The sequence below is a fragment of the Plectropomus leopardus genome, chromosome 3, assembly GCF_026936395.1.
Source record: "Plectropomus leopardus strain MGB_pleo_1.0 chromosome 3, ASM2693639v1, whole genome shotgun sequence".
Taxonomy (NCBI): Eukaryota; Metazoa; Chordata; class Actinopteri; order Perciformes; family Serranidae; genus Plectropomus; species Plectropomus leopardus.
Genome location: NC_142178.1, coordinates 26,778,784 through 26,801,593, shown reverse-complemented (window position 1 = coordinate 26,801,593; position 22,810 = coordinate 26,778,784). Strand labels below are relative to the sequence as shown.

The window sequence follows — 22,810 nt, the reverse complement described above, 5'->3', positions numbered from 1 at the left end:
GAAGAAGAAGAAGAGGAAGAGACAGAGGCCTAGTAAATGTGCAGTTGACTTTATCCAGTTATTCAGTTTGAAAAAACACAGGGATGGTGAACGTTTGCTGCTTTATGAACTTCTATAACCATTCTCACGACCAAAGGAGGGAAAGGATCACTAATGGAGTGTGATTATTTTAGTTTTCCAGCTTGAGAGCAAAACAATACATCTGAGGTCACAACTTAACAAAGAAGCGTCACTTGGCATGGGCAGCAGCCAGAAGATGAACAAACATCTCCATCAACAACATTTCCTGCCATATGCTCATGTGTTCATGGCAGTTTCACACAGGTAAATTAAGTAAAAACAAGTTTAACTGTTATGTAGTTGCTAAACAGTTGTAGTATTTAAAAAAAAAACATATTTACAACTAACAATAATCTCTGCGACGGAAACTTAAAAAAGATGTTTTCTGATTTTAAAGTGGCAACATGGAGAGATGTATGGGGCAATAAGGTTACTGAACTTTTATCATTTATGAACTGCTCCAAAGTGTAGAATGTAAAATGTGCTCATTCCACAAACAATGTATGAAAACATATCTGTAAAAGTTACATTTGGCCACTTCTTGTGTTCAGACAGATCAAGGCCCATTTAATTCCTTTAATATCCTTTAGATAAGTTAATCCTTTATTCATCCCACAGTGGGGAAATTCACGTTGTTATAGCAGCTATGACAGTATAAGCAGCAAAAGTACAATACAATAGTAAACAAAAATACAATTTTAAAAATATTAAAATGTTAGATAATAAAAAAAACAATGTGCCAAGTGTAATAAAAAAAGTGCAAAAATAGTGGCAACTCAGTTCTTGGACTTAAATGCATTTTTTTGGTGGATTGCAATGCCAACTTTTATATGTTAGCATGCTAACATGCCAAACTGATACTGACCATGGTAAACAGCATGATAGAACTGTTTGCATGCAGACATTTGATTAGTTTAAAAGCACTGTTGTACAACCTTACAGAGCCATCATGTAGCTGTAGCTTCTAGGAACCAGTGATCCCAGTGCAGAAGTTTTGGCCTTCTGGTGGAATCATGTGAGAATTCCTCTTCTGGCAACCAGATAATTTCAAGATTGCAAACGCCCAAATTTGAACCTGATAGATTACAGCAGGTTTTGTGTGATAAGATTTTCCACTTTAGCAGGTATTTGTACTAGCTGCACTCTTCTCTTTGTATTGACAGTTGTGTCCAAGGAGACAAAATGTACCTTAGTGGCCTACATGTAACACACACTTGTTGATCCAGGTGAGGCCATAAATCTTGACTTTTCTTGTGTCACAGCTGTGACATCAGAGCCCCCCCTGGCATCCAAATACAACAACTGGGCCTTAATGTAGATTCTTTAGAAACCACCGAGAGCAGCTGGGGGCAAACCAGTGTCTGCCAGTCTCGCTGCATCCACGGCAACCGAGTAAACACAGCAGCAAACTGTCAGGTTAAACTTAAGCCTCGGCCCGGGTGATGTTTCAGTGTCACCAGAAAGCTAACCTTGCACGCTGGCAGATGCCAAATGTGTTTTTCTGTTGGTATAAATCTGTTCGATTCCCTTTGACCTCTGTCATTTATTTATTTTTTGTAACTTTTACTGCTGAAACTTCAACAGCCAAGTAGCAAACTGATTTATTTTCTTAAATAACTTTCTCAATTTATTCACTGTTTTGGTACCACTTCCTGATATATTTACCATTTAGAAAGGGGTTTTAATTTATATTTATTTATATTTAATAACTTTAATTACATTATTCATGATAGATAAATAATTTAATACTTCAAAAATCTATTCTAAGCCTTTATTAAGAGCAACAATTGGGTTGCCAGGTTGCAAAAAATAAGTACAATAAACAAATAAATTATTAAATAAAATTAAAAAAAAAAAAAACTCTTATGCTTTTCAGTCACTCAGTCTGTCAAGCCAGAGGTATTGCTCATAACATGACATCCCAAAAGCATTATTATCAGTGGCTTATAACGTTATTAAATCATTAACAAAGCCATTAGTTACAATTTATGAAGCCTTAGCATCAGAGAGTACTCCTTTTTACTATTATTTACTATTTTACTATTCTTACATCGCAATCTGAGCTTTAAAACAAACAAAATAGTGATTTAAATACATATTTACCTTTTAATTTCTCTAACAAAGAGTTTATATGGGTGCTCTGTTAAGTCCCATTAGATACAGACAGCAGCAAAATGTAAAAATCAAATTTAAATCCAAACACAACCATACCTTAAAGTGATTTAAATTCATGGACGCAAACATGTTCAGTAGCTTGATTTTGTATTTATTCCAAACACATGAAGGCTTGTCAGTCTACATTACACTCATTCATCATATTCATTGCTTTCAAGTTTGTAAGTGCAAATGCAGCACTCACTTCTCCTCTCAAGCCATCTCGCTGCTGTCATCCTGACCTCTTGACTTTTTCTGGGGCCGTCACAGTTGACATCAGGCGTAAAATATATACAATGCCACTACATGACAGTGGCATGTCATTCAAATATGTGCCCTTTTTCTTTGAACATTCATAAATACACATATCTCAGACCATCTCACCTTTCATTAACCTTCTTTCTTTATACAAAAACAAGCTTTGATACAGTCACCCTAAAAGTCAGCAGGTTTGTTGAAGGACATCTGGAATAATGTTTTAAAACAAACTATATTTTCTTTGTTACAGTGCATCTTTGGGGCAGAAACAATAATCAATGTTTCATTTTACAGATAACAAGTCCATATTCTGCTATCACTAGTGTTTGCAGCCATTCATTGCTGTCAGTGTTGGTGACAAAAGACTGAAAATCCAAGTGCATTAAGTACATTATAATTATCTACAGATAAAGGTCTGATTAAAAAAAAATAATAATAAATGGATGTGGGAGAGTTTTTACGAATTTTTTGTTTATGACAACATTGGAATAGCTGGTTTACTGGAGGTTAAAAATTGTAATTTACTTCATATATATATATATATATATATATATATATATATATATATATATAACAGCCAGGGTTTTAAAATTATATGTTAATGTGCTTTAATCATCTAAGAATACGAGAAATATATGTTTAATCTTCCAGTTTTGTGTAACTTGCTAATAAAATACATACTTTTAAAACTAGCTAGCAAGAGGTAGTATAACATATCTCCCAGTTTTGTTTTTTTCTTTGGATATTTGGCAAAATTTCTGGCTCAGTTTTTTTTTAAAAAGTTATTTCTATACAACAAATTCATTATATCTGAGTGAAAAAATGGTTTGCACTGCTCTCAACTGGGCTGCATTAATTTTAAATTTCAATTTTAATTAAAATACTATCATTAAGAAGTACAATGTGTGATGAATTAAATGTATCAATTTAAGTCACATTTCACCTCAAAATGCATTAAATGTTCTAACATGTCCAATCTACTGCACAGTCCACAACAAGTTTTTCAAATCACTGCATGAATTCATATCACTTATAATGAAATCAACTCATAGGGCAATTTATATAAAGTCTATTTTGCCACAGAGGCATAATAACATGTATTTTACAGAATTAAGGTACATAGACTGACCAGCAGCTCCAAAATACCTTTAATGTGTCTTCAGATATGAAACATGCTAAAATTAGCAATCTACAGTTTGCATTAATTCTAAATGTGATGCTGGTATAATTGAGTCAAGTACAGCAAAATGACCGATCATGCCCTGCGGCATATTCAAAAGGAAACAAGATGTTAAACCCCACCCAAAAAAACTTCACTATATAGAAAGCATTAATATGGAGGCTATCAGTTGATATGTAATTTTAATGGAAACCTCAGTTCTTATACATGTAAATTAAAGAGGTCAAGGGGGTTTAAGAGGAGGAATTGACATTGCTGTGTGTAAAGTGTAAAGACACACCCAACACATGTGCAGCCTGTACGTTCCCGTCTACAGTGAAGTAACATGACTCCTTGTTGTACACTCACAGAATACTGAAATGCCGTACATAACTCACAGCCACGAACACGGACACATTCAGATGCACCGACTCCCATCTCAGTACACATACATATAAATTAAACCAATAGAGGAAGTTATCCCCTAAATATCTTAGCTGGCTCTGACTCTTTAGGCCCAACACTACATAGAAAATACTGATCTAAGTACATTGTTAAACCAGAGTCCCAGCTCCATCTCATCTGAGCAACACACTCTGTGTGTTTTTCTTTTTTTTCTCTCTTGCATGGGAAGAAAGTGCTTTAACATATAAAATCCACCATTTCATATAGCATGTCAGTTGTAATGGTATTAGCAGCATTTTGTGAGTCATAACAAAGAGGTTACAATTACTTTAAGTAGAATATGAGCCACCAGCGCCTTAAAGACAAGGATATGTTATTGTGAATGTGGAAAATGATTGTTCAAGAGTACTAATATGGTACATAGCAATTCCAGATATTGACCACTATCTCTCAAATATATTATTTTAATTCTAATAATTTTAGTCATCTTTTGACTGAACTTGGGGTGACTCAACATTTTGCCTTAGTCTGCATTTTTTAAATTCAGTGCAGACAAATGGTCCCTGTCCTCAGAAAAATATGTAAAATATGATAGTTTGTATTCACCATAAGTAATAATATTATTGCTTCAATCAAAGCAAGACTACGTAACTTTTGATTAACAGCGGCCATTGTGGCCACAAGTAGCAATTATAGGATAATGGCTCATTGTATTCCCCCTAATTTCCCAAGATGTGGGAGTTCAGCTTATTATTTTGCATCCATCCATCCATCCGTCCATTTTCCACTGCTGCTGAGTATTAGTATTGGTGGCAGCAGTGTAAGCAAGGCAGCCCCTTAATTTCCCTGGAGTATCCTGATGCATTCCCAGTCCAGATATGTAAACCCTCCAGTATAGCACCAATCTGCGTATCAATCTCTGACTCCATCTGACTCTCACTCTCCTTTCAAGGCCTATCCAATAACACTGAAGTCCCTCACTTTGGGCAGTGACAAGCTCAAAGCTCAAAAGGCGCAATTTACCATTAGCACTATGGCATCAGTCTTGGGAATGCCTCATCTCCGCTGTTTTACACCTGGCCAAACACCATCCCACTTCGCACTGGAGGTAACAGTATGATAAAGCCGGCTGAACCCCCTTATCCATGGAAAGCAGAGATGTAATTCTTGGACAATGCTAGAGAGATTCCCCACATCTGTGCCTAGAAATTCTGTTCATGAAAATCACAAACTGAATTGGTGACAAGGCACAAATCTGGCATAGCCCAATGCCTGCTGAGAACCCAAGCTCCAGTTCATGTGGCCTTGTGATATTGTCTGCCGTGCAAGGAATGACTCAGGCCAAACAAGTCAAAAAAGAACCATTGCTCACTTTGACACCTCCTCAACCACTTGTGTCCACCAGCTTGTTCTTTGGTTGCAACCAAAGCCCGCACAGACAATCGTTTGGCCTTAACTCCAGTTGCTTCTGCAGTGGAGGCTTCTATCGAAGTCTCTTTAAATAATGGTAGATTATATGGAAAATACTTCTTGGGAGTTACAGGATTTTTGTTGTTGCTGCAGTTCCTCATTGGGCCATTGGGATAAACTGGCAGTAAGGCTTGTTTTATCTAAACCACTGAAATGTTGACGTTGTCTGTGACGTCCTAAAACGGAGTGTAACAGTAGCATTATTGGAAGGGGACTCAGTAATGTCAGTTACATAGTAATATATATCAAATTTGCTGACATTAGCTAATATGGTCAAACCAATAGAGGTTGTAGCAGCAAATCCCCTGTGTGTATTGAATTCAGCAAGGTTGCGTTTTTTATTGCATATGAGTGCAAAGCAAAGATTTGTCTTATTTTCTTTTAAAAGTTACATAGTCTTGCTTTAAAGACATGGAAACATTAAATGCAAAATAAAAATGTGGCTCGGCCAATATAGACTAACGCTGAATTGTAACAGAAGGCTTGCCTCATTTCCTTTTGAATAGACAAGTTGCAGGGCTCAAACAGCATTACAAAAGTTCTAGACAGCAGCTGAATGGAAAGTATTACAAAGCAAATTAATATAGCAACATGGCAGAGCATCAGCCAGAGGATGTGGCTCATTGCATTTACCCTACATTCGTACAGATTACAGTGACATCTGCTGCAAGGATATACAACAGAGTGGGGATAGACTTTGTTGTTGGTGAAAGTTGCCTTGGGGAGAAGATCACAGGTGAGTGTGCACTTACGCTGAATAAGGGCAGATTCTTCAGTGGAGATATCTGGTGGAATAAAACAAGACAAAAAATGGGTGTTAAACTATGTTGGGTGCAAAGAAAACAAGTTGAGATTAAAAAGGAGAAAACATTATTTTATTTTTGTCTAGAAGTTGTTGTCTGAGGCAACTGTAATGTGACTTTTCAGCTTTTAGTTCCTGGTTTCTGAACCAGCTGACCAGATTCTTCCGAATCACTGTGAGGGGCACACTACTCGATTTGTTTATGTAGGAGTGCTGGAGGTCGGCAGTGCTCTCCACCTCCTTCTCCCCATTTAGGAAAAAGCAGAGGGGGAGGGGGCTATAAAAAGTTGACCCCATCTCAGCCCTGCAGACTCGCTTCCAAGCTGGAGCTGCAGCAGCATCTGATCTCTCCGAGCAGCTGTCCTCTCCCTGCATCAGCACAACAAATACTTTACATTGCCTGACCTTTTCCTCCTGCATCACTATCCCAGCCATGCCCCCACCAAACACCCCCACCACCACTGCCGCCACTCACTCTCTCTCACACACACACACACACACACACCGTGTGCCTCTTCACACCACTATTCAACCCCATGCTAGGCCCCTGCCTGCCACGCACCCAGCTGACATGTATCCCTCATGCTCATGCAGTTGTATTATTGCTCTGACACATTAGCTGAGAATGGACTGTAGTAAGTGTGTATATATATATATATATATATATATATGTGTGTATGAAGAACTGAGAATTAATTTCAAGTTGTTTTTTTGGGAGGGGGGGGGCTACAGCATTTAACAGCGTAAAGAGAGAGGGAATTACTCATTAATACCTTCATCTCTAGCTTGTGGGATTAGGATGTGAATGTTGGCAAACATATGTTACATTTGCATATTTCATAGATATCATATCAACATTTGGAAAGTGATGTAGTGTATGGACTTTGTCATCTGGGGGTGGTGGATGATGTGTCATCTAGGTGAGACGCCTGCCAATCTGCAGACCACTGCTTAAGAGCAACAAACAAGCGGCTTTTAGGCAACAAACGTGTTATTTGTACCAGCCCAATGCTGTTTTCCAGTGGCTGTTTAGGCACGAAAAGCAATTGCTTTTCACCAAGACATTACTGCTTCACCTGCAGGGATTGTGCCTCCACCCAAACCGGGTAGTTTTTGTGCCCAAACCTAACCACACATTAACCACAGCATTTTTAAAACATAAAGTTTTAATGTATCTACATAATAACATGTAAAGTATGTGTGGTTTGCACAAACATACAATGGCAACATTTTTCTGGCATTTGGGCTGGGAAAACAGAGCACATTTTTCCTATTTTTACCTCTGTCCAGCAACTAGTTTTTACTGCTTTTGGATGTGCGCGCTGCTAGAACGTTTTTCTATTCTCACTTCTGCCCATCTTCAAATAAGCAAAATACTCTTGATCAGGCAGCATCAACCTTTAAATTGATTAATAATAATAATAATAATAATAATAATAATAATAATAATATTTTGGGGGGGGGGGCATGTATTTAATTTTGGAGCACAATAACTCGTGCACCATTGCACTTCATATTACTGTTTACAATTTAATTGTGTTGTTTTTTTTTAATTTATAGCGTGTAGATATTTTTTTATATAGCTATATATTTATATCTGTATATAATGTCAAATGTTAATGGTAGTCTTGTTCAGCTTTGTTGTCCTTGTTTTGACTGTATGTCTATTTTTGGGTTTGTACATGCAGAGCAACAAAAAAATAGAAAAAAAAACAGAGTCAAATTTCTTCTAGGCTCCATGTAGCCTATACATTTACTTGGCCATTAAAGCTAATTCTGATGCCGATTCTGATTTCACATTGGCGTTTTAGTTACCTGCCCCATGCATGCAGAGCTGGCTGAGACTCCTAATTAATGTTATTAGGTACACCTGTGCTGCTATGTTCCTGCTATGACAAGTCGAAATGTTTGCTGTGAGAAAGTTTAACCAGAAACTTTTACACTAAACATTGAGGTGGAATACTAAATGTGGTAAGTGTGTTAGCTGTGTGTGAATGAATTTTCAAACATAGTCACAACTACTTGTGACAGCTAAAAAAGTAAAAAAAAACAAACAAAAAAAAAAAAAAACAGCTTGAGTTTAAGATGGTTAAGCTGGTTGACCAGCTTGTTTAAGGTATGTGTTCACATAATTTTTGATGGTTTAACTGGTCACACCAGCTTGTGATGGTCACTCTGGCCGGTTTATCCATTGAAGTTCCTGTAAAAATTAACCAAATCAATGTCCTTGAGTATGGAAAAATAACAGCATCATGAGAAGGAGGTATGAAAAGCAAAGGGTGTAAATCAGTTGAGTCTACTGTCATGAGATATGCATGAACAGGCTGGTCACACCAGCATGAATTATAAAGTTTTTAATTGTCTTAAAAAAAAGAAGTTTGCTAACAAGTCACTAAATGAGACTACAGAATGTCATCATGCTGAACACAGCTTTACAACATTGGTAACATCGAAGTCATTTGACCTCAGTGTGGTTTGTTTACAGCCTAAGGTTAGATTTTTACTTTTTATGATTGTATTTACGCTTCAAAACTCATAAAAATGGTGTTCTTTTGTGAAGATTATCCCTCTCGGTATGTAAGTATCATAAACTTTTGTTTGCCACAGAGCTAATGCTTTTTTAATGTTTTTTTGCAGATGGAACCAAGGCAGCACCACCCTATTGACAGCAAAGTTTCTGCAATATACTCATCTCAAAGACCTCTGCAAAAAAATTAAGTCAAACTGTCTGCTAGATTAAGGTAAGAATATATATATATATATTTAATTATTATAATTATTTGTGTGTCAACTAAACTTTTAAGTTTCATATTTTGCTTATTCTTTTGTGGGCTACTTCAACTGTGGACTGATAGCTAGTATAAAAATGCAAAAGTGATTGTTCCAAATCGTTCAGCCAGGAGAAGTTTTCATGAAATGTCACGAACAAGGAACAAACACATTAATGAACTGTAATGTTATCTGAGTAATCAAGGCATTTCTAGAATAACTTGATGTAAGGTGTCACTGACTGGAATACTTTCCTGTGACACTTTCCAGCCCTGAGAATAAACCATGTAAACAAACTCGTCTCACACTATTAAAATAGCCCGACGATGTGTAATGCAGAGAAAAGGGAACTCAGCCGACTTGCTCCGGGCCGAGGCTGAAAATCCAATCTCCCAGCATGCTCTGTGGAGTCAGGTTACCTGTCATGAAGCTACTGCATGTCTATTAACACTGACATGCCACTGCTGAAGCAGCCACGCTGGAGGCAACATTTACACCAGAAAATGATAAAAACTCATCTAGCTACATCAGGACCTTTACGCAAGTCCACATGACCGTGTGAGTGTCACACTGCTGTACAGGGAGAGCACATAGTTCACAGTCAACATCCTCAAATATCAAACTCTATAAACCTCACTGCCACTTTAGGGCATGGATTATTTATTAACAGGAGTAGTAACTGACTAAAACCATACCAACCATGTTTCTAAAGTGTAAACTTTGGTAATAAGATTGTTTGGTTTCTGTTCATGACAATATGTTTTTGAGATAATTAATAGGTATTAAAATTATTGTACTTATTTATTATCATATTTAAGCAGATTTCAGATCATTAGTAGTAGAATTATTATTTTTTTGTTTCTTTGTTTATTCTTATTTTTTGTTTCTTCTTCCTATGTTTTTTAAACGAATCAAGCTGATTTGCCCGGGTTTCAAAGGGTTAAAATAGGTTTTAATTATTTTGACAAAATAATTTTCACTCAAGATTTACTTGCTGCATATTAGCATACATCATCCACTGATGAAGACAACTGAGATAGAGATCAATGCTCTGCAAAAAAATAGTAGGTTTTCTTAAAAAAATCTTATTTCAGTTAATCTCAAAACCTCAAAATGACATAATTTCGAGCAATTTTTGTATTATTAAAAGAAATAAAAGAAAAATCAGCTGGCGGTGTAGTGGTTAGCCCTGTCATCTCACAGCAGGAGGTTCCCAGAACCTTGTGTGTGGATGTGTGGAGCATGTTCTCTCTGTGTCAGTGTGGGTTTTCTCTTCCCACAGTCCAAAGACATGCAGATGACTCTAAATTGTCCTTAGGTATGACTGTGAGAGTCTATGGTTGTCTGGCAACCTGTCTAGGGTGTACCCCGCCTCTCACCCAGTGTCAGCTGAAATAGGCACCAGCTCTCCCCTGACCCTTAATGGGATTAACGGTTACGGCTAATGAATGAATGAAAGAATTAAAGAGTGGCTTAGAGGAACTCACAGACTAAAAATGTTTTAATACAGTTAGCTTGAACTTTACTTCAGGTACTTACACTCTACTTGAGTCTTGTTTCATCCCATTTGATACTTTTGACATTTGATAACCACATTTTAGAGGGAAATAATGTACTTTCACTTCACTACATTTATCTGAAAGCTTTAGTTACTTGTTACTTTATATTACTTTATAAAGTACAATTTTTTTTATAAAGGAAGAATGCAGAAAATATGATATTTTGTCACAAATTAAACTATAACCAGTAGTTTATACAAGCACAGCTGTGGTCGGGACTTGATAAAAAGAAAGCAACCAAGTATGAGAAAGCATCCAAGAGGAAGCTACAAACAGACACAGCAAAACCCCCACAATTCCTGCATCGTATACCTTCAAAAAAATTGCTTTAGATGTTTTATGTATTTCAAATTATGCATTAAAAGAAATAAAATAAATAAAAGTACATTAACACAAAAAATAAGAATAGTAGAAGTGAAGGGGACATGTGCTAACTTACATGTTTGATGAGATGTCTCCTTGGTCACCGATGCTCCACTACAAAGCTCATTGTTGTTCCATCGAAGGAGGGTGGTGCGATGATTCTTGGACCTTGTTGCGTTGTGATGCTGATGACTGGCTTCCTGTCAGAGCTCGCCGCACCTCCTCTGGCTCTCACATGTCCCAAACTTACAGGAAGTTGCAGTGGCCCTTTGGGAGCCTCACCTGTCGCGCTGTAATACACACTCTCTGCACCTGCTGTGTTCAGCTCCGGCTTTGGGCTTTTGGTGCTTTTTACCTTTTCTCCACCTGGGTCCTCAGAGTGACACGGCGACTGTGGCAACACCGCCTGTGCTGGCAGAGTGGGCGAGGGGATGAAGCCTGGGTAGATCATGTAGGTGGGGGCGTAAGCTCCTGGGCTCAGGGCCAGAGGGGACAAAGAGAGAGGCACAGGGGTGACAGGGGTGACAGGGGTGACAGGGGTGACAGGTGCCACGGGAGAATGGGGCATGGGTACATCCACATACTGGCCTGTCTCTGGGTCAAATAGTCTCTTTGTGGTGGCATGTATGGGAGTGTCCACCAGGTAATAATGTCCTGTAGTGGGGTCCAAAAGCATCTTGCGCTGGGTTTGTGGGGCTGCCTCTCCGGTAGAAGGTGTTGGTGACACAGTCGGGACAGTTGGGGAGAAACACAACACCTGCGGCTGTGCAGGACGCCCTGTTGTCGCCCCTGCGTGATGGTAGATGCTTGAAGCCGGGTACTCCATGATTAACGGAGACCTTTTCTGCTCAGGTGTCTTCCTGGCACCTGTTTTGATTTGGTTTGAACTCACCTCCCTTGAAACGGGCTCTTGATTCAGCAGTTTGATTTCATTCGCACACCTTATCCCCGGCATGGTCAAATAGTTCTCAGAGTCCGAGCAGGCCTGTGCGACAGTGGGATTAGTGGGAATGATTTTGACCTTTCCCTGCTCCATCTGGCCATGTTTCGGGGACTCTGTTTTCACCGACAAAGGAGCCACTGGTGACTTGGAGCTTTTCATAGTCGATGATGTTTGCAACACAGAGCTTTGTGGAGCAGGGTTACCAACTGACACGCTGACATGCGCCTTATCACCAAAATGAAGGATTCTTTTGTTACTGAACGTTTGCTGTGATTGTGTTTTAAACGTGTTGTCGTTATAAGGAACACGTATGATATTTAGAGCTCCTTTTTCTTCCTGTGACTCCGGCTCCTCTGCCCCTTGCTCCTCACTGGCAATTAGCGACAACACGTGGCTGTCTGTGATTGGCTGTGGAGCTTGAGTTTTACGCTTCCATTCATTTCTATCAAAAACATAAAGCTGCTCCATTGTTTTCACTGCAGCTTTGAGCTTCTCTAACGCTGCCTGTTTTGGTACTTGTGGCTCATTTCTCTTTTCAGATGTCTCACCTGCAAACTTTTCCTGCCTCTGTTTTGTCAGTTTGGATTCAATATTTGTCTGATTGTCTGAGTGCTCAGAGTGTAGCTGCTTTGATGCAACATTTGGCACCCGACTGGTTGTGCAATGTGCAGGTGCATTTTCACTTTGAGATGTTTCCGATGTGACGCCAGCCTCCGATTGTTTCTGTAAGGCCTCAGCTGTCGGTCTTTTAACGTTTGTTTTTACAGAGTGACATTTAATCACAATAGGAGATGGTGATACATGCTTGACGGGCTCTTTTGTTGTTTCCAGTTTTTCAGCTGCTGTGGAACATTTACTCTCAATATTATCCAACGAAACAAAGCGATATGAACTTTTTACCAATTTACGGACATCTCTGACTTGATATATTGGTGTCTGAAATTTGCATTTAGTGTCTCTTATGTCTCTAACTGTGAAGTTTGGAATTTTTTCTGCAGCAGAGTAAACATGGCATTTGGCTTCACCTGCTGCTCTGAATGTGTTAACATTGTTGAAACTTATTTTAGGGGTTAACAGGCTGGCGATATTCAGTGTACAACCTTTATTTTCCTTCACACTCCGCAGGCGTATTTTTATCTCAGGGGTTTTACCCCCCTTCTCGTTTCCTTCTTTGCCCACTATGTTTCCATTATTGCCCATTTTGAACTCTTTTTCACATTTCTGTGGGCCTGCAGGTGTGCCTGTAGCAGGTGCACGGCCTGACTGGTCTTCTGTAAAATCCTTCTCTTTTGAAAGGAGCTGGTAGCTTGGAACAAAAAGTAGTTTTGTGAGCATGCTGCTGGTGTCTAATCCTTCTTTTGCTGTGGGCTTTGTGTCACTTACAGATGTGGGTTCAGGCTCCTTTACAGGCTCTGGCTCCTCTGCTTTCAGTGCATCAAATGCACTACTCTGACTGTGACTGAGCGATGCTTTTGGAGGCTCCTTTTCTGAATCGTCTGGTGCTTTGTTGCTTTTCTGCTCCTCTGCAGGCTCACAGTAAGCGGGTCTGCTGCCTTCCTGGTGCTGATCATCAGCAGAATTAACAGTCAAAGCTGAGCCTGTTTCTGATGTCTGTCTTTGTATGCCTCTTCCTTGACTCCTGTCTTTCATCCCATCTGGATCTTTGAGTTGGAAACTCGGGGAGAGCGCTGGGTGTGTGTCACAAATCTCACCCCTCTCCATTTTGCGCTCCTGTTCAAACTGCATCTTTTTGGAAATCACATTTTTCAACAGACTTGATGCAAACACTGCTCTTTTGTGTGTGTCCCCCATGCTGTCTGTGTGATGATTTTGCATCTCACATTCAGACCTGGCTAACACAGTCCCAGTGACCTCATCGCATCGCGCTTTCTTGGAGCATTTTGGACGTCTGGCGCCTTCGGGCGCTTCAACACAGCGGAAATTCAGCGTGACTCCACGCTGCTTTGACTGAACAGAATTTTTACCAGAAGAGGATGATTGTTGAGAAGTTATCTTATTCAGTGCGTACATTTTGGTTTGTGGAACTTTAATGTCGGTAATAGACTTACCATGCCTCCTACCGTCCACAGTCTTTTTCATCTCCAAAGTTGCGCTGGAAGTCTTGTGCGCAATTACGCTCCGCTCTCTGCCCCGCGATATTTTTCCATAATTCCAGTCTACATAAGTTGACCAGTTATTAAGCCCATATTCCGACATGGAGGACTCACTAGAGGTGCTAAGATTAATGGCATCAAAGTATGGACATGCCAAGCTCCGGAAAGACTTGGCGGTTAAATTGCGCACCTCTTTGTCAGCGTCGTCCAGCTCACTAATGGAGCTGGACGCTCCGCTGGAATATTCATTAATGTCTTTCCGTCTCAGTTTGGATGCGAGGTGCTGACGGCCTGGAGCAGGGATGAAATATTGGGCTCGGTCGCACAAGGGCCCCACTCTGGCGCCAGAGCTCACAAAAGAGAAGTGGCTCCCGTCGCCAAAGTGTTTGGTGTAGCCACAGGTGCTGTTGTCAAAGATGTTGACAGGTTCGTTTACCGCCCTGGAGGATGTTTTTATTGATAAATGAATTTTCCCTGCGTTAACGTCTCCGCTGTGGTTTTTGCACACGCTTTCATCTGAGCTGGCGCATTTATCCGAGTCACAAAGATCACTATCCTCCTGCTCGGTGCTGACAACCGCTCCACCAAGATTAGACTGCACTTTCGCTTGGCTCCTGCCCTCCAGTATCAAAGTCCCCTCCTGAGTTTCATCGCTTTCGAAAGACGCGTAATCCACAAAGGAATAAACCAGGTTGTCGTCTTCAAAATCCCAGCAGGTCCCTCGCCCCAGGTCGTAATCTACGTCGTGGTCGAGCTCGGTCAACTGGATTTCATGCGTCGTGATATAGTGGGACTCGTCCTCCACGGTGTCGGAGCCGCAGTGATCGGACAGCACCGCGCTGGCACCATCATCAGACTCCGTCCTGCTGTTCAGATACATGTCCGTGTACTGGAGCTCATCACTGCACACATGGTCACTGCAGTCACTCGGGTCAAGCTCGGCTTGGCGCTGCTTCTCATTCTCTGAGTCCTGATCGGTGTTGGGAAGTTTGGTCAGAGTTTCCAAAGGAGACTCACCCGAAACAATCCCGGGCACCCGCTTATCTTGTGCCTGCTCTTCAACAAAGTCCTCTGAAATGATTTTACCCTCTTCCTCGCCATGCTGCTTGGAGCATTTGATCAGAGACAGCTGGTTTCCCTCGCCGGTGAAAGAGACTTTGACTGTTCTCGCGCCGTCCGGTTTCATGTCCAGATCCACATAGTTGGACTCGTCGCTTTTTGTCTCGATGGCGTGACCCTTACTGTTGTCCTTATGCTTGTCCTCTGGGAGCAGCTTCCTGTGAAGTAAGGTGTCACCTCGGTAAGTGAGAGTTTCCTCCGCTGCTTCCATTTAGTCCGGTCTTACCGTCAGGTGGTCCTCGTTTACGATGTTATCCCGACACAGGACGGAAAACTCTGCAGGCTGGGGGGACGAGGAGGACTGAGAGCGAGAGAGAGGGAGGGATAGGGAGAGAGAGAGAGAGAGAGAGAGAGAGAGAGAGAGATGGAGGGGGGGAGTCCCAGGGAAAATCCCACGATGATTTCTCTCCGGTGTGAGTCTCAGTGCGGTCGTGCAGGCTGTCGAGCCGAGCGTTTACAATCAGACATTTTGCAACCGAGTACATGACGCACGAAACCTTATGAAGCTAACCTCCAAAAGTGCCAAGATTCAGCACCTTTCCTGGAAGAACAGCTCCCCTCCAACAGTTTCTCAAAACTGCCTGAGCACATTTTCTGTGTTGCATTTCTCAGAACACTTCAAGAAATGAAATTAACACACGAGTCTGTACTGTGTTCACCGGGCTCTCATTTAAGTTGTGTAAAGTGTTTGCTGTGAAGAATATCGATAACAAACAAACATGCTATTGAATCTGGTATTTGTGTGACATGAATTTGTTCGCCTTGCTGTTTAGGATTATGACTTTTATGACCAGTGTGAACTTTCTGCAAGTAAGTGTGATCACCATCTTGTGGTTTTCGCTGCAGTTTGATGATCAGCAGGTGACTGAGTTGATCGCTGTTTCTATAGTAAAAGCTCCTTTTTCTCTTTGAGGAAGAATCTTCTGGATCGTAAACTAACAAGCTGATCTTACTATGATAAATCTAGCAAACTGATTGCCTTGATGAAGGCAAGTAAATATAACTATTAGTTTTAATTTATGTTAATTTCATACTCAATTGTTAAGTTAACTTAAACTTAAGTTGTATTTACTTAATTGAATGAAACTGTTGCAACTTAAAAATGTCAAGTGAATTAAATATTATAGCAGCCACAGGGGATATTTTACTGCAAAATGAGTTAATTTACTGTTGATACTTTTACTACAATGTGCTGACAGTACTTGGGTCTTTTACTAAAGTAGTGTTTTGAATGCACATATTGTTTAACCCTTTAAAATCTGGAGCAACTTAAGTTTTCTTGTGTTGCTTTCAGATGTCTCTCACAAGTATTTGAACTTTTGGATTAAAAACCACAATAAAAAGGTAATTAGCAACATGGTAAGAAATGTTCCACAAGTTGCAAATTTAAAAGTTAGGGGAAAACTATATTTATAATTATCATAGTTATCAGATTTAAAATTATTTTACAGAATTATTACAGTTTTTAAGCAATTTTTCCAAAGGCCTTTTCTTTGTTTTTTTTAAACTTCTTTTTTTTCAGGAGAATTTCTTGTACTTTTTACCAATTTCTTGCTAATTTTGGGGTCATAACTTATTTTGGTGCCTTCTTCCCATGTTTTTGAAAGAAATCAAGCCAATTTGCTTAGATTTTTAAATGGTTAACCTGGTCTTTGTAAGTGATTGCAACTTAGGTTTTGAAGTAAATCAGGTTAATCAGACTTCACAGATAGTTTGATGTGTTTTGCAAGTTGTCTGAAGCTACTTTGAATATTGATATTTGTGATGAAATGACATGACATAGAATCCAGATTAAATTTTAAGTAAAGAGAAAGCACTTTTTAAACAGAAAATTTTAATCTGTATATTTCTATTTTTCAACCTTAACATTTTATTCATGGTCTTGTCTCAAGATACTCAGATTTTGGTGGCACTGACAGCAATAAATTATTTACTTTTGCCATATGAGTAAAACTTTCTAAATTTTTTCAGCCTTTCGCTGGACTTAAGAAATGCACAGCAAAAATGATGTATTGACTGCTATTAATGTTATGTTTCAGAAAATGTGCTAAAGCAATTGAAACAAAACTGTAATGTAACTCAATGAGCTTAATATTAATTGTAAAGGGGGTATGTTTATACTTTTTAAATTAAGATATAAATGCATTCTTAGGTTTATGACAAACTTTGACCTTACTGTCAATAATATTGAATTAGACTGAATCTGTTTTATCTGATAATAACAATGCAATCTAACATAGTTCAAGAATACTAAAAATACTAATTGTAACTGACATAAAAGCCACTCAGGTAAAGCAGCATAAATTTCTTAATTTATCTTTTGTTTGCAGGTGCTTTAGACATTGGTGTGGAGTTTTTATGGGTTCAGCAGGTAGGGTTTAGGGGAATATATTGGCTGAAATGGAATAAAAAAACAAAATTATGTTTTTATCAGTGTATAATCTCCTGAATCTAAGGATAGTTGTGTTTACGCCACCTTTGAATGAGCCATTTATGTCTACATGGGAGCAGGTCCTCTTCCACACAGTTCACCATGTTGTTTCTACAATAGCCCAGAAAGGACAAACTAAACACTGGCTCAAGATCGGGCCATACACATTTTTACATCGACCACTGTAATTCTCCTACATGCTTGGTACATAAGTTTCTGTTAGTTGCAATCTGCACTTTCACCATTAGATGCCACTTTTTCCTACATGCTTGAACTTTTGTGTCTTTTCATACAACAAATTGTTATATTGCCAAATGAAGTCAAGTTTGAGTTAAAAATTAAGTTGGAAATTAATCATTCTTTTTGCGAAGCCTATCACAGTGTATGTAAACTGTTGTTTGAAAGCACAAAAAAGCCAATTCTGTTGTCTCTGTTGTGTTGTCTGCAGCCTGACAGCTTAAACTGAATCCTTAGTTATATCAGAATCAGAAGAATAAGAAAATAAGAACAGAATCTTTAGGCAAAGTATGTTAAAACTTGACAAATTTGACTCCTGTTCTCATTAGCCTTCAGCATATTTACATGGTGCCAAGGACACGTGTGCAGGAGCTTAGAAATAAAGCTAAACAAAGAAACAAAGAAAAGCAGATGTAAACATAAAGATATGACAACAAATGGTAAAGCACTGCATAAAGGTCAACTTTTCAGGGGTGTGATCTAGTGATGCAGGTGCAAGAGTGCTTTGAGTGTGTAAAACAAGGCTGGGATCATTATTGTATGGATAAAGTACTAAGCTACTTAATATTGGCACTAATAATATTTGTGGAGCTGAGAATGCTGTCAGTGTTCTGCCCTCACACTGAAACAGCTGCCTTTCCTTGATGGAGAAAAATATTCCCCACCAGCTGGTGCCAGTCAGCTAAAAGAATTTACTACAAGTTCGTCCAGTCATTAGTAGATATAGTTTGAGGTTTTTGTCAGTTTGATCTCCACTCCCACCAGTGGTCCATGTGGGACTCTTGGGCCAAAACTAACTGAAAGACGTGAAAGACCTGAAGTGTTCGATAACCGTTTTAGTGTAGTTTGCTGTGAGGGACAATACTGAATACTGTTATCTTGCAGAGTAATGATCTAGATATTAGAGCTCTGTCAAAGTGTTGAACACACAAGTGTTGTTTCTGGACAGAGCCCCAGATTGGTGGTATGCAACAGGGAGGGGTTGGGCCAACAGTTGCTGCGTGTGGAGGGCACACTGACAGCAATATCAAGGACAGAGGCCACCAGTATAAAGCCTTTGTCACCCTCAAATCCCACTTTTACTCTCACTGTCATTAATGTGCAGCCTCTTAGAAACACTAACTATATTCTGTTTTATGAGTATTTTTACTGTGCTGACGTACAGTTTTGAGGTACTTTACTTGACTATTCCTGTTTTCAGCTACTAAACACTTCTGCTCCACTTTTCAGAGACACGTGTTCTTTTTTATTTCATTTGACAGCTTACTTACTTTATAGACAAGGTGTTACATAAAAAAATATACATGTATTAAATAAAGCACCTTGTAAAGATAATATAATATACATTAACCTTCTGAAACCTGAGCAAATAGGTTTGATTTCTTTGGGGAATAAGGCAATGAGCCAAAAGAGAAGAAATTACCAAAAAAATAGCAATAAAAAAGTACAAGCAAATTACCTGAAAATTAGTAAAACAAACAAACATGGAAATGTTCTGGAAAAGGTGTCAAAAGATGATAAAAATGTTGTAACATAATTGTTACATAATTTTAATTATAAATATTGTAATATTGCTCATTGCCTTTTTCCCATATTTTTTTTTTTTTTTAAAGAAATCACACAAACTACCTCAGGATTCAATAGTTTAAAGACTTGTGAAAGGCATCTGAAAGCAGCACAGGAAAAATGAATACTCCAGGTGTTAAAGGGTTAATCATCTTAAAGCCTCTCAGATTTATCTTGTGACACTTTGAGGGGGGCACTAGATTAAACCACTAACCACTAGATTAGAATACTCAATTGTACATTAAACGTTAGCTCCAACTCCACCAGATACAACAACAACATTTTGTGTGCATCACCTGATGAATGGGCCTAAAGGCACAGGCCCGGGGGCTCAAAATGTCAGTGGCCTGCCTGGCCTTCATCTGCAAAATGTCACTCAAATTACCGACAAGGAAGAGCCTCAAAATGACTACAGAGAGATGCAAAGAGACACAAAATAACTACAAAAACAGGCAAAACAACCAAAAATACAGGTAAAATTACCTCAATGAAACACAAAACCACAAAAAAGATAAATAACAACTAAAAAAGAAATACAAAACACCACCAACAAAAGAGGCTAAACTACCACACTCCTTTTGAGAGGGGAGGTTGGCCTTTTGTATCTCTGTGAGGCCCATCGTCTTATAATTTACCCATGCATACACCTTGATATCTCAGTAATAGCATTGTAATGTTATGCTGAATATGATATGAGTCACTCATCTGAGCCATTTTTCTGCAGAACAGGTACTATTATTTTGATATTTTAAGTACATTTTGCTGATACTCATACTTGACTTAAGTATGATTTTAATTCAGAACTTTCAATTGTAATGAATTCATTTTAAATTAGTGTATTTGTACTTTTACCTAAGTGAAGGATCTGAATACTTTGTATCAGTTGCTCTGCCTTGCAAAGACAAACAGCAGTAAAGGTCATGACTCAAGCTTGGGTTTCACATCAATAAATTATACCTATAATTGGATAGCATAACAGGGCATGAATGCTGGTAAATCTTTTATTGAGTTTGCAGTTACTCTTCTGAGTCGGATGTTTTAAACATGATAGATAAAACAAATTAAAATTTACCATAATTATGTAAATTTTAAAGAAATTACTTTACAACCACCGTCTGGACATAGTTTCGTGTGGAAAAGTGCTGGTTTGGTCCATAGTTCCTCAGAGCGAGAGCTATTAAAGATTTGATTTTCTCTTTCTGTGCCAAAACATGAACACACACACAGGTTGACTGACCTCCACAAAGCTGTTAAATTTAGGCAGCTATTTAAAATGGGGACATCGCTCACGCAAGCATGTCGAGATCAGTTTCTTACAGTGGCTACATTAAAACAGCAGGTGTTAAATCATGACCACCATTAATCAACGCCACCGACCGTCTATGTGAAGACCTTTTCAACCCTCGCTCGCACCCTGAAACACATCAGGTGTTGATACAGAATACACAATATGTACCTGCTCTAAAAATAACTGTGTGAGTGTGAAAGATAAGTTGAACGGCAAAACAGCAAATCTTCCAGCGTTAACAAGTGCTGATTTTACAGTGACAAATTTTCAGAGTTGACAAGCGTTAGCTGGACAGTTGTTTGTCCACTCGCAGAGCAGACGTGCTTCTACATGAGCAGCTTGTGAGCATCTGAAAAACTCTGATAGGTGTGAATTTATGGAGCCACTGGAGTAGATTTCTACAGTATTTAATTATAAAAAAGTTCAACGGATTAATCCACAGAGCAGCATTAGCTAACCCTAAACCCCCACCCTAATCCTAGATAGATTACTATTGTAAAATTAAAGCAGAAATAAAGCAGTACAATTTGTTGATCTTTGAGTCACTTGTTTGTTTTTGTTTTAGTTTCATAAAGCTTTGTTGGAAAGCCTAGAGTCTGGAATTTCCAGACTCTAGGCTGCATTTACTTACATAGACACAACACATATTTTTAAAAAGGTAAAAAGGTAACTGACATAGAAGAACAATAGTTGACATTGAAAAAGTGCTGGAATTTTGACAAAAGTATTTGTTTTATTTTATTTTTTTCTGTAAGAAAATTTTTAAATATAGAAATATTATAATTGTAAATATATATTTTCTTTCCTTTTTTAGGTAACATCTTTTGCAATTTATGGAACATTTCTTGCTAAGTTGGTCATCGCCTTATTCCCTATGTTTTCAAAAGAAATCAAATAAATTTGCTATGTTTTCAAAGATTCAAATATCTTGTGAAAGGCATCTGAACACAGCACAAGAAAACTGAATTTGATCCAGGTTTTAAAAGGTTAATGGATTGGTGCAGCAATAGAAATGATGAAGTCTTGGGGTCAAGGGATCAATTGTCATTACTTTATGACAATAATGATGAAAAAACTGCTGCTGCTTTTATTGCAAACACAGACTTGCTGAATGCATATTTCCAGCATTATTTTTCTGTTTGTCCTGCAGGATTGTGACATCTCGCAGTACCAGGGACTTTCTGATACCGACTCTTGAGCTCCTGAGTGGGAACAGGAGAAGTTTTAGAGCTTCAACACCTGCTGTGAAGCAGTCACCAGCAGCCGGACTCCGCTCCGCTCCAGGTTACCCCTCCCAACCCTCAAGGGTTTCATGGTTCAAAGGGTAAAAGGTCAACTTTGGATTTGAAAGTGTCAAATGTGAGCTAGTTTACTGGATGTAAGGGATTAGAGCGTTACCTTATACCAACAATAATGACAATTCATTTAAGGAGAAAAAATGGTCACTGTGAGTATTTTGGTATTTTTGTGATTTTTAATGAAGTTTAACAAATTATCAATGTCACAAATTTAAAATAATAATAAAAATAAGAATACAGCTTGAAGAGAATGATAGAGGGATAATAACTGCTCAAAATAAATCAAAAATTTGCCTCAAAGATTTTTACAATCTGTACAGCACACACCACCCTCTTAATTTTGAAAAGCAAAGATAATTCAAGCTACTGGTGACATTTTTTAATCAGGGTATCCTTTATACTGTAGAGAAGCTGAAACGGATGGTTTATTAAAAGTTAATGAATAATTTACCAATTATTTATTATCATTTTACCAATTATTTATATTGCAACTTATTAACATTTAGAGCTGTAGATTTATTAGAATGATCTTTGAATTTGAAATAATACATAAGAAACATTTATATTACATTGTTACAGTTTTTCTCTTTTACTTTGGCTCATTTCTTGAAACAAAAATAAGATTCTCAAAACTTCAGGTGCATTTGCCAAAATTAGCTTATATGGTTCAGCACAACACCTTAGTTCACCTGCAAAAGGTCACATCTCACCCAAAACAGTTAACTCGTGCTTTGAAAGGAAATCATTTTCTCGTAGGAAAAGTCATTGTCCCCAAAATGAAAACTTCTTTTGGCACTGTGTAAACAATGCTGATC

At 38.6% G+C, this 22,810-nt stretch overlaps 1 protein-coding gene and 1 long non-coding RNA gene across 2 annotated transcripts; one reads left to right on the top strand and one right to left on the bottom strand.

Annotated features, from left to right (window-relative positions):
* Positions 1-183: 183 nt before the first annotated feature.
* Positions 184-22,158, top strand: LOC148190005 (uncharacterized). Its single transcript, XR_015776284.1, has 3 exons — positions 184-324; positions 8,946-9,049; positions 21,848-22,158. It is a non-coding gene; the product is annotated as an uncharacterized LOC148190005 (long non-coding RNA).
* Positions 2,311-15,453, bottom strand: LOC121942600 (uncharacterized protein C4orf54 homolog). Its single transcript, XM_042485855.2, has 2 exons — positions 11,076-15,453; positions 2,311-6,291 (listed from the first exon to the last, which is right to left on the bottom strand). Exon 1 carries the CDS (start codon positions 15,384-15,386, stop codon positions 11,100-11,102), a length of 4,287 nt encoding a protein of 1,428 aa, XP_042341789.2. The 5' UTR covers positions 15,387-15,453; the 3' UTR covers positions 2,311-6,291; positions 11,076-11,099.
* Positions 22,159-22,810: the final 652 nt, after the last annotated feature.